Source organism: Thalassophryne amazonica, chromosome 8 (genome assembly GCF_902500255.1).
Source record: "Thalassophryne amazonica chromosome 8, fThaAma1.1, whole genome shotgun sequence".
Classification (NCBI taxonomy): domain Eukaryota; kingdom Metazoa; phylum Chordata; class Actinopteri; order Batrachoidiformes; family Batrachoididae; genus Thalassophryne; species Thalassophryne amazonica.
In genome coordinates this window covers 66,194,180-66,215,459 of record NC_047110.1, presented here as the reverse complement: position 1 = coordinate 66,215,459, position 21,280 = coordinate 66,194,180, and the positions used below count along the sequence as shown (strand labels likewise).

Sequence of the window (21,280 nt, the reverse complement as noted above, 5' to 3'; positions counted from 1 at the left end):
TTTTTTGTTTAATGAATAATGTTACACAGAATGTTTAAAAGCCTCTGTATGTGGGAGTCCATTATTGAATTTTTTTCTCAGATTTTTTTTTTCCATCAAGCTCATCATTCTGCACACTCCATGCATTTGTCAGTTTGCTGCATAAAAGACTTAAATCATTGTTTAACCAGGTAAAGTTGAAACAGAATGGAAAATGCCATTTTAACACCCCCCTCCCCCTGCCCCCACGGTGATTCTTATATCCCCGTCACACATAGCCAGAATCACGCAGAATGGCGTCAGAATGACAAATCAGCGCACATCCAAAAAGTGTCAGTGGCCCCAAATGTGATGCACATTTGAACATGTCACTGTCGGATAAGTGTCCCATCGCAACAGCGGTCCATGTGCAATCTGAGACCAATCTGACAGCAATTTCCATATTCCAATGGCAGTAAAACGGAATCTGAAACAATGTGAGCGCATACAAGGGAACCTCAAGATGGATCTGGCACAGCAAAGCCTGCCGGTATGACCTGCACATGCCACGTATAATCATGTCCCCCCCCATCCCCTGGAGCACAAACACAGTAAATTTGGCAGTGTTAATTTAACACATAAAGAGTCAATTTTAACACTGAGTCAGTGAACATATGGTCCCAATCTACACAGTGTAAAAGTGACACTGAACATAGTGTTGAATTTTCAGAGTTAATTCAACTATGATAAGAGTTTTTACACTACACTACACTGAAAATTGTTAATCAAATTTTACACTGCTAGGGATATAACACCCATAGTGTTACTTACATTTAACAATTTAGAGTTTCAGTGTTAATCAGAATTTACTCATAGAAATCCACTCATCATCAGTGTCAAACCTATTTAACACCAAGTGTTTATTAAGAAATTACTCCCAATAGTGTTGATTTTAGATTAACTCCAGGTAGTGCTAAACTTAATTTACTCATGTATTTACACTGTAACTGTTATTCTTGCCTAACACTTTCATGATTACTCCTTTTTAATGTATTCTTAAATACAATTACTTTTTATACTTTACCATATCTAGCTAACACTTAAACAAGTAAAACTTAACATTTACAGGGTGAAAAAACAAGTGAAAAAACAAACACCATTAAATCCATGTCTTACAAATTTATTAAAAAAATGAAAATCCTTAACCATCCAGGTTAACTTTACACTGAAATGTCGCTTTCAGTTTAACAAATGAAAAATACAAAAATGCTGCTCCTAAAAGAGATGATACATTGAAAACTGCAAACATTTCACATTACCATTCAAAATATGTGCATTAAATGCATTTCAGAACATCGGCGGAAAATCCATAAAGTGCATTTCAGAACATCGGCGGAAAATTCCATTAAGTGCATTTCAGAACATCGGCGGATAATTCCAGCCATTTTCAACAGAGAACATACTTAGCCACAATCGGGAAAGATTTGCCAATTTGCAACCTCATTTGCTCTATCCACATTAGGAATACAATGTGAAAAACTTCGCTGCATCTTTAGGGTACTGTAAACATTGCTCTTAAAAGACATGGTACATTTAAAATTGAAAACGTTTAACTATTGCTCATAACAGTGAAAATGTGTGCTGTAAGTGCATTTCAGAACACTGGCAGATAAATCCATTAAGTGGATTTCAGAACATTGGTGGATACTTCCAGCCATTTTCAACAGAGAACATCGGCAACAACTGTAGGCATTTCTTTCCACATTTCTATCCCTATGGAGATAAATCCAGGCCAAAAGCTTTGTAATGTGAAAATAAAAGATTGAAAAAATAAATTTTGAAACTGAAAATTCAATGCTTGTTCTTGAATTTTATAATCATTTAAAAAGTATTATCAAATTAAAAATAAGTGTAAGATATATATTTTTCAGTTTAAATAAAATTTTGATTCAGCTCTATAATTATTTTGATCAAATAATTTATTTTCATTCATATTTCTTATTTTCACTGTCAGATCTTTATTTACTTTCAGATCTTATTTTTGGCCCCATTCTGTCATGGGAGGGCGTGGCTTCGATTTAGAGGGGCGTGGAATTGTGAGTGACAGGAGAGCAGTCAGTCCTCACATGATGTTGCTTTCAGTAAATGTGGGTACTTTGATAATGACTTAACACTTTCTCTCCACTGTATTGTCTTGATACCTGTAAATAAAGTGATGCTAAAGATGTGTATTACAAGTAATTCTAGACCACTCTTGGTCATTTTTGATGTTTAAAAACCGGGAAATGTGCAAGATTGTAAAGTTTAACACCTATACCTAAAAAACCAATGTGTCCCAAATCCACACAAGACCGTGAACGCAGCATCGCTGCATGGAAATGTGGCAGGTCGCTCATTTTCCAGGCTGCATTGAAGTGTTATGACCTTTCTAACTGACACACAGAGAGACCTGGCTCAGCAAATCTGAAGGAAGCTTTAATATGGACAGAACCAAGCAGACCGCCCATAAATCCAAATCCAAAGCCGCCCGGAAGAGCGCTCCAGCTATCGACGGTGTGAAGAAGCCTCACCGTTGCAGGCCCGGCACCGTGGCACTGAGAGAGATCCGCTGCTACCAGAAATCCACCAAGCTGCCCTTCCAGCACCTGGTGAGAGAAATCACTCAGGACTTCAAGACCGACCTCCGCTTTCAGAGCTCCACTGTGATGCTCTGCAGGAGGCCGGCGAGGCTGACCTGGTCGGCAGCTCATGGATTTCTGGTAGCCGTGGATATCTCTCAGCGCCTCAGCGCTGGGCCTGTGATGGTGAGGCTTCTTCACACCGCCTGTAGCCGGAGCGCTCTTCCGGGCGGCTTTGGATTTCGATTTACAGGCGGTCTGCTTGGTTCTGGTCATATTAAGTTTACGCAGTGAAACTGCCGGACACTTTGTTACATCGTCATTAAATTCACTATCCGGTACAACATATGGATCCACTGAACCAACTGCTACACATCGATCACAATAAACAGCTTTATCTTGAGGGTTTAAAGCCTCGAGATGAGCTTTCATTCTCTCTATTTTCTTTCACGCGCCAGCCGCGTAGTAAATAAACAATGGAGATGGGAGCAGAGTCTATCAAATTATCTATCAAAGTACCCACGTTTTCTGAAGCAACATCATGTGAGGACTGATTGCTCTGCTGTCACTCATAATTCCACACCCCTCTCAATCAAAGCCACGCCCTCCCACGCCAGAACAGGGCCAAAAGTTTGAAACTGAAAAAAAAAATAAGATCTGAAAGTGAAAAAAAGAAACATGAATGAAAATAAATTATTTGATCAAAATAATTAGAGCTGAATCAAAAAATTTATTTAAACTGAAAAACATATATCTTACACTTATTTTTATTTTAATAATACTTTTTAAATGATTATATAATTCAAGAACCAACATCGAATTTTCAGTTTCAAAACTTCATCCTGCTGCCTGATTACCCTCTAGAGAAAACATTTGCATAAATCAACATCTTAAAATTTTAAAAACTATGCAAAATTGTAAACATTGCTTTAATCACCATGCTGCATTAGATGGCAATATGGAACTATAAAAAAGGAGGACTCTGTTGGTCCGTATGCCATTTGAACATCCACTGGTTTAAAGTACAGCAACTCTTCAACATCAAACACCCTAAATGCATGAAATGGTTTAAGCAAAATGTTAAATGCATGGTAATGTTCATCAAAACAAATGGTCTCTACACCTGAACCAGTAAGAATAACTTGCTCATCTTTCACAATAATAGTCCTGATTTTACAAAATACTGGCATCTCATCAACTACCTCAACGCATACTACTAAGCCAGGGCGATATTCAGTGCCATGGTACTTTACCCACCTCACCAATAGAACATTAGTAGATAGTGCAATGTTAACTTTGTCAGCAATGTCAGGACCTTCTTTCAATTGTCCAAGCTGCACCATCTTTCCTGGATCAATAGTTAACCTGCACAGACTGAAAGATTCCCAATACAAGGCCATATGTTTTTGGTGCTTTTTGGCTAATGTCTTAGTAATATTTTTGAAACACTTAAGTTGGGTCTTGAAAAAGTTATGCTTTGCCTTATAACGCATACACCATGTATGCAGAATTGGTCCAATATTTCTTAAGCAGCGAGGATAATGTGTCATGAAATGGTGCTTAAGCAAGAGATTTATCGCAGGAAACAGGCGCTTAAAAAGCTGATGATGCTCAACAATAATGTCTTTCAGAAAGGTGATCAAACCATCTGTTACAACTGGAGAAAACACAATATTATCTGCAGAAGCAATATTAAAAGATGCCAGTACTTGTCCTTCTGCACTACATCACCAAATATCAATGGCATGTTGCGCAATAAACACCAGGACTGTATAGCATTCAGGCCTAAATCATTTCTTCCATCAAGTAACTGAACTGCAGGGGGCCGATTTCTCCTCTCAGTGTAACCATAGTTAAATGACTGTATTCTACCAGCCAGTTCATTAGCAGTTAAAAAGTTCTGCACATACTCCAACACAAGTTTTACCTCAAATTGTGCATCAACTGAAAAATTATCACGTCTGTTGAAATATTTCAGAGAGTTCAACAAACATGAACGCTTCACACCATATACATGAGGTTGTTGTGGATTTGTTTGCATAATTTGGCAATGTTCTGCATGCATCGCTTTTGTTCGCAATATCATTCTTTCGTCATCTTCGCAGAACACAGTTTGAAAATCACATTTCTGTATGACACAGAAACGACAACAATTTCGAGCACTAAACGACTCCACAAACCCAAACAGTCCATGTATACCAAAATTATCCCCACATACTTGCACAATGCTGCCATGAACAGGACTTTTGAACATGGGAACTTTAATCCCATGTGTTTCAGGCACTTTCAGGTCACTGATAATTGGCTCAAGAATGGTGTCAAATCCGTATGTTTTTATATCTTGGGCATGAAAAGGTGCACACAAATGAATATTAATTAAAGCTGAATTTAACTTTGGTGGAAAATTTCTCAAAGTAAAATATATGCCCCCCAATGTACACCTTTTTTGGATCCTAAAGGATTTGCAGTCTCAAAGTCATCATAAAATAATTGAATTTGCAAGGCATTATTTTCATTTGAAAAGAGAGGATGTGTCTTCATATACAACCCATCTTTTAAATCTAAATATACACCGTCCTTGGGAGTGTCATTTGACATAAAAATATCACTGGCATATGGATTTCTGAGAATAGACTGCAATGTTTCTAGAATTGGAACACAGGCAAATTTGTCTGTTACAACTACCTGATCATAGGTTCCAGTACCTCTGTTTCTTCTATTTTCAAATCTGACACCAAGTAGCCTTTTCGACAGGTTGCACAGTTCTCCATTTCTGTTCAAAATATGCTGTTGTGTGTTGGGGGGTGTGTGGCTGGACATTTTGGTGTTCTTTTCTTTTCTTTGCTCTCCAGGTGGCATGAAAACTGATTTGTCTGTGGAGAAGGTGCTGGCTGAAGAATCCTTCACCCTCATCAACATCATGTGCAGCACCTGTGAATGGTGCTCACGTGCAGCCTTAAAGACTTTCAGCTGAAGCAGATAATTAGATGGCGTTCTGCATTTAAGCCATGTGTGATTCAAGCAGAATTGCCGGGAACTCGACCTTGTGATGTTCGTTTGTGAGACGCTGAGGACCGCGCCTGGGTTTGACACATCGGGCCTGTGAAGCAGGAAGGGTGAGGGACACATGCTGTCAGCACACATCAGAGGTGATTAATTGTTTGACTACTTGTTGATAGTAACTTGGTATTTTGTTACGCAGTATATTTGAATTGTGATGAGAGTTGTGCAGCTTGCTTCTCACTGCTGTGGCGTGTGGACAAGTGATCCTCCACCTGTTGTGAGAAGCTGCTCATTTGCATAAAGCTTAAAATACAGACCTGAATGTGTTCCTGATAGTGTGTGTCTTTTGAAGGATATTAGTTGTAACTGCTGACTTACCTCACCTCTTCTATCCTTCGCAGAGAGTCGGTTTGTTGTGTCCACCTGGGGGGTGTTTGTCTGTAACAATGAGTCCAGAAGCGCCGGGCTTCGATCCTTTTGGGCGCTGGAGAGCGTGCCAGCCTTCACTCCACCAGAATGACGCAGTTTTAGTTTCTACACTTTATTATGCACCAGAGGGTGAAACAATAAATTGTTTTTGTTATTGGAACCGCTTTCTGGTTATTTTAGCGCTGGGTTCCGTCAGACGCAGGTCCGCTCCTCAACCCGCGTCGACACATAACAGTAGTTCCCGGCCATTCCATAATGGACCCAGCGGCAGAGGCGGTTCCTTTTGCCAAAAAAGTTCAAGAACACTTGGAGAAAATATGGGAGCAATTACAGCTTCTCGCAAACCAAATTAAACAAACAGACGCCCGTGTTACGGAGCTTGCAGCGCAAGCCGTTCCGCTTCCTGCTGCTCCAGCTGCGGCACCATTGATACCGGTGCAGATAACTCCGTCACCCAGAGATTCGGCGTCCGAACCGATTATTTGTCATCCGGAGCCTTATGCGGGAGACGTTGAAGCCTGTGCTTCGTTTTTGATGCAATGGTCTCTGGTTTTTGCTCAGCGACCGGCTTCCTTCTCTTCTGATGGGAGCCGTGTTTCATATGCGACAAATTTGCTCCGAGGTGACGCCTTAGCTTGGGTCACAGCGTTGTGGAGTAACAACTCGCCATTGTTAGGATCCTTTAAGGATTTCTCCCGGGAGTTCCGACTGGTTGTTGACCATCCGGTGAAAACGAATACCTTTGCCCAACGGTTGCTGAATCTCAGGCAGGGGAGGCGGAGTGCGGCGGAGTATTCCGTAGACTTCCGGATTTTTTCTGCTCAGTCAGGTTGGAATGCCGCAGCTTTACGAGGAGTGTTTGTAGATGAGTTAAATGAGTCATTAAAAGAAGAGCTGGTAGTCCGTGACGAGCCAAACGATTTAGATGAGCTAATATCGTTGGTGATTCGTCTAGATGATCGGATGACGGAGTGTGGACGCGAGAGAGGGCGGCCATCAGAGCGGGTTTTTTCGTCTCGGGGCTTTCCCCGTCACAGATCTGGGCTGCCTCTTCTTCGCCCCACTGAGGCTCCTCCGATGGGACCTCTGGCTCCTCTTGCTGACGAGCCCATGCAGCTCGGACGAGCAGAGACCACTGTATTGCCCCGACATATAAGCGTCAAGAAAAATAATGGTGACGTATCTCCAGGTGTTCTGGGACAGGCAAAATAACATACACAAAAAAAAAAAAAACTTGTATGGGTTAATGTTTTGTTCTCTTTGAATAGGGGTTATGATTTGTTTGGGGAGTCAGAGGCGTGTCTGGTGGAGTGAACGTTAGGTGGTTAGAAGCCCGTCTGGGCTCACTTGCTCGTTATTTTTTATGTGTATTTAGGTATATTCTGTTTGGATTTTGGGGTCGTTTTATTTTGTTGTTTTTTTATTTCCCTACATCCCTAACCCCAACCTCACTTGCCCCAAGACCGTTTGTCTTGTGGGTTGTGGGGTGGTGCAGGTTGGTCACGCTGAGCGTTCTCAGAAGACCTCTGCACCTAGGGGGGGGGGTTGTTAGGGGCGTTTTTCTTGGTTTGGTTAGGGCCCGGTTCCACTCCAGCCTCGGTGAGCCTTTGTACCGTTCGTCATTGGTGTTGCCGGGGTGTGGTGCAGCAGAAACATACCTCAGTCGGAGGGGTGGGCCGATCTGTTGCCATTTGCCATTTCGGTAGTTCCACCCCTCCCAAGAGGCTGGGGTATGGTCGAGTTGGGGCACCGGACGTATTTCCGGTTTTCCGCTGCGCCTTGGGATTGGGGCTGGGTTAGTTTTTCCTGTTCCCTTCCCCGGCTTAATGTTTTGAGCCGTTCGCCAAAATTGAGCCGCCGAGGGGCTCTGGGAGGGACCTGGGGGTCTTTCGGGGTGCCGGAGAAGGTAACAGGGTTTACGGTTGTTTTATTTGCCCCCGGGGTTGTTTCTGGTAGTCCTCCGGGGGTTGGATTTTGATTTTGTTTTGTTTCCTTCCGGGTTCCACCTCCAGGGTTGATGGGACGGTCCTCTGGGGGGGAAATTGACTTGTGGGGCCGACTAGCCAGGTGTGGCCGGGTCTGGGGTTCCGGGGTTGTGGGGAGGGTGCCTCCTGGGGTTTGATGGTACGGTCCTCTGGGGGGCGCCGTTTGCTCCATGTATACCTGGGGACCTTTGTGGGATTCCGGTTCTGGCTATTCCTCTTGGAACCGGCGGTAAAGGCCTTCTGGGGGGGGTTGGGCTCTGCAGGTCATTCTGGGGGGGTTGTTTGTTATTTTTCTTTTATGCATTTATGTTTGTATTGTGTTTGTGGGGCTGTGTTGGGTTTTGCGTTTGGGAGTTTTTCTTTTCTTCCGGGGTTAGATGGGACGGTCCCCTGGGGAGGTTTTGGGTGGGTTTTATGTTTTTTCTTGTGTGTTGGATTATACTAGGGACTGTTTTGGGGTTTTTGTTGATGCCAGCCGGCCTTCCAGCTGCGGTGCCCTGTCCTGCTGTCTGTGGTGGACCTTGGGAGCGTTGTGCTGTCTGCTTCCTGACGAGGACCCCGGAGAGAGGTGCTGTTCTCAGCCTGGTCTGTTCGGTCGCCGGGAGGCTTCCCATTAACGGGGGGGTACTGTTGTGTGTTGGGGGGGTGTGGCTGGACATTTTGGTGTTCTTTTCTTTTCTTTGCTCTCCAGGTGGCATGAAAACTGATTTGTCTGTGGAGAAGGTGCTGGCTGAAGAATCCTTCACCCTCATCAACATCATGTGCAGCACCTGTGAATGGTGCTCACGTGCAGCCTTAAAGACTTTCAGCTGAAGCAGATAATTAGATGGCGTTCTGCATTTAAGCCATGTGTGATTCAAGCAGAATTGCCGGGAACTCGACCTTGTGATGTTCGTTTGTGAGACGCTGAGGACCGCGCCTGGGTTTGACACATCGAGCCTGTGAAGCAGGAAGGGTGAGGGACACATGCTGTCAGCACACATCAGAGGTGATTAATTGTTTGACTACTTGTTGATAGTAACTTGGTATTTTGTTACGCAATATATTTGAATTGTGATGAGAGTTGTGCAGCTTGCTTCTCACTGCTGTGGCGTGCGGACAAGTGATCCTCCACCTGTTGTGAGAAGCTGCTCATTTGCATAAAGCTTAAAATACAGACCTGAATGTGTTGCTGATAGTGTGTGTCTTTTGAAGGATATTAGTTGTAACTGCTGACTTACCTCACCTCTTCTATCCTTCGCAGAGAGTCGGTTTGTCGTGTCCACCTGGGGGGTGTTTGGCTGTAACAGTGAGTCCAGAAGCGCCGGGCTTCGATCCTTTTGGGCGCTGGAGAGCGTGCCAGCCTTCACTCCACCAGAATGACGCAGTTTTAGTTTCTACACTTTATTATGCACCAGAGGGTGAAACAATAAATTGTTTTTGTTATTGGAACCGCTTTCTGGTTATTTTAGTGCTGGGTTCCGTCAGACGCAGGTCCGCTCCTCAACCCGCGTCGACACATAACATATGCATTTCGTTTTGATTCAGAATTCAATGAACTAAAAGGGTTTTAAATTTTTTTCAAAATTTTGTTCAATTGTAGTTTTTGTATCAGTATCCTGAGAAGATAAACATTTCAAAGCTGCATCTTTAGCTTGATTCTGTATCTCTAGTACTATTTCCTCCATGGACGACACAAAACTATTTAAAGTAGACTGACCTACACCAGCAACCTGAAGCTGTGCAATAGCAGACGCACACATATCACGAGTACTCGTGTTGGATACCGGCAGGAATTGAGAGCTACTGGCTGCTTCTTCAAAATCTTGTGACTGAGCATCATCTTCAAAGTCTTGTGACTGAGCATCATCTGTAACACCATCGCTGTCTACTTTATCATTGGTTTCAACATGATCAATTTTGTCTGCATGCTTTGTGTTTAGATGTTTCCTGAAGCCTGAAAAAGTACCAAAAACATAACAACATCCTGCCTGAGCACATTTCAGGCGAAGTGATTTACCAGGGCAGAAACCATGAATCAGTCGCATATGCCTCACAAGAATGTTGGTATTCACACAAACAGTCTGGCAAACAAAACAAATCAACCCCATGGTTAACTTAGAAAAACACTCACAATATCCAAAATGTTTTTTTGAATTGCCCACCCCATGTATGCCAATGTGCATTAACTAGTGTAGGAGTCTGGCCCTGACCTCAGCAACACGTGGGCACTCCTGGACTTTGCTGATATCTATGTTGTACACAGTTGTTTGTATGAAGGTGTACATGTTGTTGAGCACCGGATTGTAAATAGTACCAAATACATAGTGCGCTTTAAAGAGCTCATCAAAAGCTCCAAGAGAACTGGTCGACTTGCATGGTATGACCTGTTTGTCCAGAACAATGAAGAAGTGGTTGATGGCACGCTTCTTCATCCCAACAGCAAGCAGATAGGGTTGAGTGGTGGTGTTGATGGCATCAACATGGTCCTGGATGCTTGTTCCACTCTGAGGATAAAAGAATGCGTAAAATGTGTTTACACCACAATTCTCAAAAGGGGGAAAAAAAAAAAAATCCTGACAAGCATATAAGCTACAATACAAACCTTCTTGAACACAACAAGATGCTTCTCAGCTTGAGTTGCAGACACCTGGTCTGGTGCCCAGACTGAAGATAGAATCAGATAAAGCAACGCAAGAAACGGATGGGGAGAGGACACCAAATGTATAGAGTGGTGGAGACAGTTGCACATAATATTATACTATATTACCAGGCCTTTGACATCTTTGAAGCATGGAAGTTCAGTCAAGACATTTGAGGATTTCACTTCATCCAGGACCATATTGCAATGATATTGAAAAGTCACCTTCACTGCTCTTCACTCAGGGTCATCTCAGGATTAAATGAAGCATCTCTCCTCGCTGTTGGCCCTCCACCTGTCAGCTCACGAGATGGCCCTGTGCGCTCTGAAGCACTCTTCCTTTGGATGGTTTTGAGTCTCCATGCTAAGTAACCACTGCCACTTTCACCATCATAAAAATGTTCCTTTAAAATTAGAATCAAATCTTTAGTTATGAAAACAGTTCCTTACTGATGAAGTTAGATAACTGTAATACAAGACAACTTTCATGATTAAAATGCTTTGGACACTGGACTATTTGGAAATGGCAGTTCACTAGGTTCCATAGTATGACTCATGCATCAGGTCTCTCAAGTGCAACCATTTTAGTCACATGTCAACTCTACTCTTAAGTAGAGTTGAGTAAGACTTTGACTTTTTGTTCGGTTGTATTCTCTGACAATGCGGTCGCCACCAGGTTTCCTGATCAGTGCAGAGTGAACCAACTGAAACAGAGGAGAAGACAAGCCAGTGCTCACTAAAAATTAAATAATCTTCAACAACCGACAGTAAATACAGCTGAAAAAATAATGAAGTCTGCAATCCAACAAGGAAGATATCCTAACAAACTAATTTCGCACATCAACATACATGTTCGGCATGCTGATCTGCCTTCTGCCGCTTTCTGGAAGGACTGTCATCCTCATCAAGGATGATGGTGTCATCAGAGCTGCAGGCTGAACGTTCCAGCTCTGGTTTGGTTAAGACATCAGGTTGTGGCCTGGCAAATGAAGCCGTCCATTCTGAACAGCTGGATGAAGATTTTCCCTGGGACTCTGGGTGTAGTGCAGAAGAGAGAAAACTTTTTCACAACCTAAAAGTATAATTAAGCCTTACTCTAGATTCCAAGGACTACGATGAAAGAAATAGGACATAACAGAAAACAAATTTACTGTCACCAAATCTGATAGTAAATACACCACTATTGGGTTGCTGCGCTACTTCTTCAAAGACATCTGCATCCACCTCAGTTCCCGTCTCATCATAAACTCTGACTCCTTCACTGACAGGTGGGATGGAGAACTTCTGTAAAGCTTATGAAAAGCACAAATGGGGAGATGTTCCAGATGAACAAAGTTGTACCACAGAAACGTCCTTAGTGATATCTTTTGATGATGCCACTAGTATGACCTACCACCTTTGAGTCATCAATTTTAAAATACAGTGGTCCCTTGATACCACATCAGTTCAGTAAGAAACAAAACTCTTTTCTGTGACCTCTGGAAATGTCCAAAAGGTAGTTTTGTCATAAAGTGAGAGATGGAGATTATTTTTGCATCTCTAAATTTCATGAGCAGCCACATCACTTTCCTTTTTGTTTTTACAATGGTGTGTAACCGATGACTTACCAGAGTTGAAATATTCATCCAGGCTTGGTTGACTGATCTTCACATATTTTTGTTCGTTATTTATTTTTGTTTTAATCAACATGATGGCATCTGTAAAAACAACAAAACTGAATCTGTATTATGGTCAAGAACACAAAGCTGAAAGTAACAGCAGCTCCTACTGGCATATTACAGGACATGGGAAATAGTATTGATCAATATGGGCTTTAAAAAAAAAAAAAAATCACAAGAATGTAATTTCAGATTTTAAGACACTGGACTGTGTGGAGTCTCTGAGGCATGCAACCAGAAAGAAAAAGAAACAAAAACTACTGTTACTATTAATTTATGTTACTTACCATCACAGGCAAAAAAGAAAGAGACCAGCACAGCCAGTCAGCTCCCAAGCAAACCTTTAATGCAGCACCAAAAGAAAGTGTGACGTTTCGGGCCTCGCCCTTGTCTGAGGAAGGGCGAGGCCCGAAACGTCACACAAGGCAGGACTTGGTGGGATATCGATCGAACTGCGACAGCGGGCCAACACACACGGAGAAGCTGGCCTTCAGGCATCATCACTGGGCAGAGCGAGGCAGGCAGCCGGAGTGATGGAGCAGACCCACTCTGTCTGAAATCTCCCACTTTTTGGATATATGTGAAGTCCCACTTTTGGATGTATGTGAAGTCCCACTTTGCCCAACGGAGTTTAGTTCTGTAGCTTTATCAAGGTGAGAATAAAAATAAAAGTAAAACCTGACGTTTCTGCACTGCTGTGAGGGTTTATTGATCGGCTAACATTAGCTTAGCTTTTTAGCACAGTTGATCTGAGTGAACGCTTTAATTTGCAAATGGTGCAGTCTTTCTTATTTTTACCAAATACAGCTACAGCTTTTTACAGAGACCTCAAATTTCAAAAATTTTAAATTCGATTTTTAAACACCTGTAAATTACACTTGGGGAGACATAAATAACACAACCTTATAAACAATAACTTGCTTCATTAAATCCACAATAGAATGACCTAAACCTATGCATAATGTGTTTATGCTGCCACAAAGCAACATTTCTGACCCACTGTACCCCGGCTTCCCCTCCTATGTGACGTCTGCAAAAATAACCGTAGTACATCTGAAGTATAACTTCACCACAAAATAGGCAAAAACACATTTTCAAACATGTTGAAAATCAAGCTATGGTTAAAACAAGACCACAGCACAATAACAGAATATCCTGGTTCATCACATACACCATGGTGGACCCTCTGGGGTTTCCCCAGGCATGGACAAGGTTTCAAATCATGAGCTTAAGGGATAAAGGGGCTTTATGAGTGATATTCTTGAAATCATGTACAGGTGAAAATACAGAACATTCATGTTGCCTAACTGTTGGACTGTTTCAGCTGTTTTTGACTGTTTTCAAGTTTGGGAACAAAAATGTTGCCTTTCTTTTCCTGCAGATGTTCATATTCCACAATGTGACCATCACAGTTCCGGAGAACTTCACCCAGTGCACCACTCATGGCAGTTTTGTCCAACGCTGGCAGGAGACGGTCTACAACATGTTCATGTTTGTGTGCCTCTTCCTCCTGCCTCTAGTCATCATGATATTCTGTTACACAAGAATCCTCATTGAGATATCCAGCCGAATGGCGCGGAATCACTGTGAGAATGATCTTTACTTCACATTATTCAATGACAGCAGTTTTCCTGGAGTTTCCTTGGTCTCATTGTTTTCTTCTCTTCTAGTGCTGTCGAGAGACGTTCATCTCCGCCGCTCCCACAACAACATCCCAAAAGCCCGGATGCGAACTCTGAAGATGAGCATCGTCATCGTGACATCATTCATCATCTGCTGGACTCCTTACTACCTCCTAGGTCTTTGGTATTGGTTATTCCCTGAAAAAATGGAAGAGACGGTCTCACATTCATTGACTCATATGTTATTTATCTTCGGCCTGTTCAATGCCTGCCTCGACCCCATCACTTACGGCCTCTTTACCATTCGCCTTAACCAAGGTCGTAAGAGATTCTGTTGTGGTTCAAACACGCCAGCTGAGTTAGAAAACAACACTTGTGTTGTCAACATGACGCGTCTGTCCTCTCAAAGGCGGATTCCATCTAACCCCAGTACAGACATAGAGGAGAGGAATACTAAAAGCACAGAAAGTGGCTCAAAGGAAATCAGCCCAATAAGCAGGATATAATTGTTTAAAGAATTCCTATAAAGAGCACCTGAGCTCTTAATCCATTTTCCTCCCCTTAATCTAGTCATCCGCTAGAGATGATTGACAAGGATGGAAATACTGGTGCTTTATTCAATTTGTTCATGTAAATGGGGAATCTTCTTCACAGACTAAGGTTAATTATGGAGTTCCACAAGGTTCTGTGCTAGGACCAATTTTATTCACTTTATACATGCTTCCCTTAGGCAGTATTATTAGACGGTATTGCTTAAATTTTCATTGTTACGCAGATGATACCCAGCTTTATCTATCCATGAAGCCAGAGGACACACACCAATTAGCTAAACTGCAGGATTGTCTTACAGACATAAAGACATGGATGACCTCTAATTTCCTGCTTTTAAACTCAGATAAAACTGAAGTTATTGTACTTGGCCCCACAAATCTTAGAAACATGGTGTCTAACCAGATCCTTACTCTGGATGGCATTACCCTGACCTCTAGTAATACTGTGAGAAATCTTGGAGTCATTTTTGATCAGGATATGTCATTCAAAGCGCATATTAAACAAATATGTAGGACTGCTTTTTGCATTTACGCAATATCTCTAAAATCAGAAAGGTCTTGTCTCAGAGTGATGCTGAAAAACTAATTCATGCATTTATTTCCTCTAGGCTGGACTATTGTAATTCATTATTATCAGGTTGTCCTAAAAGTTCCCTAAAAAGCCTTCAGTTAATTCAAAATGCTGCAGCTAGAGTACTGACGGGGACTAGAAGGAGAGAGCATATCTCACCCATATTGGCCTCTCTTCATTGGCTTCCTGTTAATTCTAGAATAGAATTTAAAATTCTTCTTCTTACTTATAAGGTTTTGAATAATCAGGTCCCATCTTATCTTAGGGACCTCGTAGTACCATATCACCCCAATAGAGCGCTTCGCTCTCAGACTGCAGGCTTACTTGTAGTTCCTAGGGTTTGTAAGAGTAGAATGGGAGGCAGAGCCTTCAGCTTTCAGGCTCCTCTCCTGTGGAACCAGCTCCCAATTCAGATCAGGGAGACAGACACCCTCTCTACTTTTAAGATTAGGCTTAAAACTTTCCTTTTTGCTAAAGCTTATAGTTAGGGCTGGATCAGGTGACCCTAAACCAGCCCTTAGTTATGCTGCTATAGACGTAGACTGCTGGGGGGTTCCCATGATGCACTGTTTCTTTCTCCTTTTGCTCTGTATGCACCACTCTGCATTTAATCATTAGTGATCGATCTCTGCTCCCCTCCACAGCATGTCTTTTTCCTGGTTCTCTCCCTCAGCCCCAACCAGTCCCAGCAGAAGACTGCCCCTCCCTGAGCCTGGTTCTGCTGGAGGTTTCTTCCTGTTAAAAGGGAGTTTTTCCTTCCCACTGTAGCCAAGTGCTTGCTCACAGGGGGTCGTTTTGACCGTTGGGATTTTACATAATTATTGTATGGCCTTGCCTTACAATATAAAGCGCCCTGGGGCAACTGTTTGTTGTGATTTGGCGCTATATAAAAAAATTGATTGAATTGATTGATTGTTCTTTTAGCTTTTGCCTCCTGTTGTGATCAAGCATTGATCGTGACTCAGTCAGAGCAGACTGATCTGTCTGACACGGTATCATTTATATTTGATATCGGAGTTCGTACTTTCACATTTAAAAGTTTTTTTTTTTTTTTTGCAAAGCAATGGATGTCAATTTCACTTCGCTTTTAAGCTCATCATAACTGGCTGAGAGTGATGGTGTTTGTCAAACATGAGTTTGAAAGACATTCAGGCTGTCTCTTTGCAGGCGTCCTCGGAATCAATGTGTGACTTTCAAACCTGCATCTCCCTTTACCTCAAAGTTTCCTCATAGCTCTGTTCAAACACTCGTAATAATCACATCTTATTTGCCATTTTTGTAGATAATACTCTGCAAAGCAGAGAGTAACAAGAGCAATCCGTGATTTCTGACCGGATCCGGTGTCGCCAAGCGAACTCCACTCCTCATCTGTCTCAGAGACAGATATCTGAAGCTTTTGTACAACAATCATTTCCACATAAATTCAGCATTATTTCATAATAAAGACAGGGGACCGATCAGAGCGCCACAGCAGCACATATGAGTCTGATGTGCTGCTGCACCTATGTCATTTCGGAGCATCTGTAGCAATTCACCAATTATCACCTTTTTTCTGCTTAAAACACCCTCATTTCTGCTTAAAACTGACTTTAGAATGATTTAAGAGGTTGTAATTTGTCATCTGATAGTTAATAATCACATTATTCCCTTTCATCGCTTTGGGTGTCAGGAGTCAGACTCAGAGAGTCAGTCTCAGGCGCGCAAGCAGTGAAGGCAGGGCGGCCCAATTTTTAGAGGGGTCCGTTCAGTCGGCGACACCGGATCACCTCCAAAATTCAGTGGAGTCTTCCATGCCCAATACAGTGGCTTGCAAAAGTATTTGGCTCCTTGGTATTTGATGCGTTTTAATTTACTTATACCATTTCAAATACAAAAAGTAAATCAGGTTTCTCAATCTAAAAATGTGGAAAATGATCTTCCTTAAACTCAAACTGAAAACAAATCTGTACAACTTGATATAAATTAAGAAAAAATATAAAAGCAAAGATTATGGGTTGCATTAGTAATGGGCCCCTTTGGTATAATACCTGTAAATAATCAGCTTTATTGCCAGTTGTCGTCAGACAAGTCAGGGGATGGATACATGAAAATTTACAAGTCACTGAATATGTCTTGAACTTTATTTACATCAGTTATGAAGAAATACAAACCAAGGGGCCAAATATTTTTTCAAGCCAATGTATCTATCTATGACCCAAATTTGGTGATAATCCGTTAAGTATTTTTTTTTTCTTTTGATGTAATCTTTCAAAGCCTATATAAAGTGAAATCTTGATCTAGAATCCGGATCCAGATCACCTCCAAAATTTAATGGGAGTCTTTCATGGCCTAATATCTAGCTGTGGTGACAATGTCATCTAAATCTGTGTGGTAGTTTTGACGTAATCCTGCTAACACACAGACAGACAAATAAATAAACGCTGATGATTTTATTACGTCCTTGGTGGACATAACAATGATGTTGAAGCCATTCTCATGCAGAGCATTTCTCTGTTTTTGACGCTAGACCAAAATGCCAGCCACTTTCTCAAGCTGTTTACAGTGTGAATCTGTGTGAAGATGTTATCCAGACTTCAGTCTGCTGTTTCCAAATGGATCTCTATGATCACAGATGTGTTTGAGGTGTCTGCTTCAAAGAGCATCTTGTGCAAGCCTTTACCACCAATATTTCTGTTAACTTGAGCCAGGAATGGAAGGTAGCTTGAAATGTCACTCACTCCTAGAAAAACAGTGGGAATAACTTCTACAGGAACATTTCTTGTGGAGTCAATTCAGGGATAAATATATGGTGTTAAGTGCATGTATGCATACCTGAGAAAGACGAAGCAGAATTTATAGATGTTATTTGTTAATTTATTACAAATAAACTGGCGTCAAATTGGGTCAAGTATTCAAACCCTTTAAATCTAGCTCAGGGGTATCATACTAATTTATTAAAATTAAACTGGCGTCAAATTGGGTCAAGTACTCGAACCCTTTAAATCTAGCTCAGGGGTATCATTACTAATTTATTAAAATTAAACTGGCGTCAAATTGGGTCAAGTACTCGAACCCTTTAAATCTAGCTCAGGGGTATCGTACTAATTTATTAAAATTAAACTGGCGTCAAATTGGGTCAAGTACTCGAACCCTTTAAATTTAGCTCAGGGGTATCGTACTATTGAATGTTGCTTGATCAGGGGTAAAAATAATTAAATTGATTTAAAGCTCAGCTATTCACACTGTTGCAGGGTTAATATACTAAACTGGTATATTAAAAAACAAAGAACTGGACTCCTTTCAAAAGTAATAATAATAATAATAATAATAATAATAATAATAATAATAATAATAATAATAATAATAATAATAATAATAAAAGCCTTTGTCCTAAATGAAGCAGTGGTCATGGATGTGCACAAAAGGCTTCAGAAGGTTTGACTGGCTCAGAGGCAAATCTTTCTGAATGCTCTGTTTGTGGAAACCACTTTTTTTTAAGGCTGCATGAAGAACAAAGTCCAGATTCCCACAAACTAAATGAGACTGGAGTGTTGTAAGCTGGTGGAAATAATGAACCAAAAATGTATTATTTTCGGGTTTTTTTTTTGAAGAGTCAGACATTTTACTCATCCTGTAAAGAAGGGAGCATCATTGCATGAGATGATGTGAAACAACAGCCGCTTGATGGCGCTGTGGCCACGTTGTTTCACGTTCCAGAAGTGTTTGCTGGGAGTTTTGACGCCTGTTCCTGACCACGTATTTTGCCTTGCCCTCATCTGTACCTTTACTACGCGGCCTGCCTTTCTGTGTACCGGACCCTGGACTGTCTCCCGAGGTGTCAGCGCACATCCACCGGCGAGGCTCCACCTGAAGCCTGAGGCGCCAGCTCACATCCACCGGCGCAGCTCCACCTGAAGCCCGAGGCGTCAGCGCAGTTCCACCGGCGCGGCTTTACCGAGGCCCGAGGCGCCAGCGCGGAGTTATCTGACCATGGGTCCGAAGAAGGCACTGACGGCGGAGGAGGGAGACGATATCAAGAAGTCCCTGGACTTTTTGTCTGAGGAAATCTCTGTGGTTAAAATGCAGCAGAAATCCATTATGGAGCTGGTGGAAGAAGTGAAGGCTCTCCGGATCCAGAATGCCGAGAAAGACCGGCGTCTGGTGTACCTGGAGAACCGTGTTGCGGAGTTGGAACAGTACACAAGGATGAACGACGTTATTATTACAGGAATTCATATTAAACCTTGATCCTACGCACGGGCGGTGTCAGAAGACAGCGGAGGGGAGGCCAACGAGCAGGAGGCCAGCTCAGTGGAACAACAGGTGGCTGACTTCCTGCAATCTAAAGGTATTCAAATGGACTGTAATAACATTGAAGCGTGCCACCCCCTGCCCAGGAGAGAGGATGGAGACAAGCGAGCAGTTATAATGAGGTTTGTCAACAGAAAACATAAAATGGCATTGTTAAAACAGGGACGGAAACTCAAAGGAACAAACGTATTCATCAATGAACATCTGACCAAAAGAAACGCAGACATCGCCAGGAAAGCTTGTTTCTTAAAAAAGCAGGGAAAAATTCAACAGACATGGACATCCAACTGCAAAACATTTATCAAATTGAATGGAACACCAGAACAAGCGAAGGTTATGGTAATCAGGAACATCGAGGATCTGGACAAATATGACCAATAAGGTATGAGGACACAAACACATCACAACACCATGACACAAACCAGAGGAACCTATTCATCTACTACCTATTCATCTACATCTGGAGACAAGAAGGATATAACTCAAAGGATTGCTGATCATGGAAAAGTAGAACTGAGAACATTTAAATACACAGACCACAATGTACTGGACTTGGAGCACGATATAGACCCGGACAATAATTTCTTCTCAAATATCAATGACAGTTGTTGCTATTATACAGATGAACAGTTTAATCGGATCATTAGAACGGATAACAAATTATCAATAATCCATTTCAACAGCAGAAGTCTATATGCAAACTTTAACAACATTAAAGAATATTTAAGTCAGTTTAAAAAAATATTTAACATAATTGCTATATCAGAAACATGGATCAATGAAGATAAAGGAATGGATTTTGAACTGGATGGATATGAATTTAATTGTGTAAACAGAAAGAATAAGAGTGGAGGAGGAGTGGCTGTGTATGTGGATAAGAACATGGATTATAAAATAGTAGACAATATGACAACTGTGATTGATAACTTATTAGAATGTATAACTATTGAAATATGTGAAGAAAAAAGCAAAAATGTATTAGTCAGCTGTATATATAGAGCACCAGAATCTTGTATTGAAACATTCACTGACTGTATTGGGAAAATGTTCTCAAAAACTAATCAAAAAACTGTGTTCATTTGTGGTGACTTAAATATTGATCTGCTCAATCCAAATAAGCATAAAATAACAGATGAATTTATCAGTATAATGTACAGTATGAGTTTATATCCAAAAATCACCAGGCCAAGCAGAATTACATCCCATTGTGCTACCTTAATTGATAATATATTCAGCAATGATATTGAGAATAACACTGAGTGGATTATTAATCAATGACATTAGTGATCATCTACCAGTTTTCATCGTTTATAATAGAAACCATCGGCGGAATCAGCCAGAGGAGAAAATAAAATACAGGCGAGTGCGGACAGAGGAAAACATGAACACACTAAAGAAGGATTTACAGGAGCAAAACTGGGAAAAGGTATACAGTGAAAGTGATGTTGATAGTGCATATGAAACTTTTTTACAAATATTTACATCATTATATGATAAAAATTGTCCAATTAAACAAGACTACAGAAAACAAAAAATCCAAGCTCGACCATGGATGACGAAAGGGTTACGAAATGCATGTAATAAGAAAAATACACTGTATAGAGAATTCATAAAACTAAAGACTAAAGAGGCAGAAAATAGATATAAGAAATACAAAAATAGATTAACTAATATTATACGGGTATGTAGGAAGGAATATTATAGTAACATATTATATAATAACAAAAACAATATTAAAGGAATATGGGATATATTAAATAGCATTATCAAAAATGGTAATAAAAAACAGAGTTACCCTCAGTATTTCATTGATAATAATGTCAAGAAGGAAAATAAGGATGAGGTAGTCAACGGTTTTAATAATTTTTTTGTAAATATTGGACCAACCTTGGCAGAAAAAATTCCCGATTCCCAACCTGAGGATTGGGATAATAATCTCATAGAAAGAAATCCCTGTTCAATGTTCCTCACAGCA

At 41.3% G+C, this 21,280-nt stretch overlaps 1 protein-coding gene across 1 annotated transcript in view; it reads left to right on the top strand.

Annotated features, from left to right (window-relative positions):
* The window catches only part of gnrhr4 (gonadotropin releasing hormone receptor 4), a 107,915-nt gene extending 93,410 nt beyond the window's left edge, over positions 1–14,505 (top strand). The window contains exons 2-3 of the mRNA XM_034176538.1: positions 13,653–13,857; positions 13,942–14,505. Coding sequence (XP_034032429.1) covers positions 13,653–13,857; positions 13,942–14,399 — 663 coding nt within the window. The 3' untranslated portion in view covers positions 14,400–14,505. The remainder of the gene's footprint in view (positions 1–13,652; positions 13,858–13,941) is intronic.
* The last annotated feature ends 6,775 nt before the right edge of the window (positions 14,506–21,280 follow it).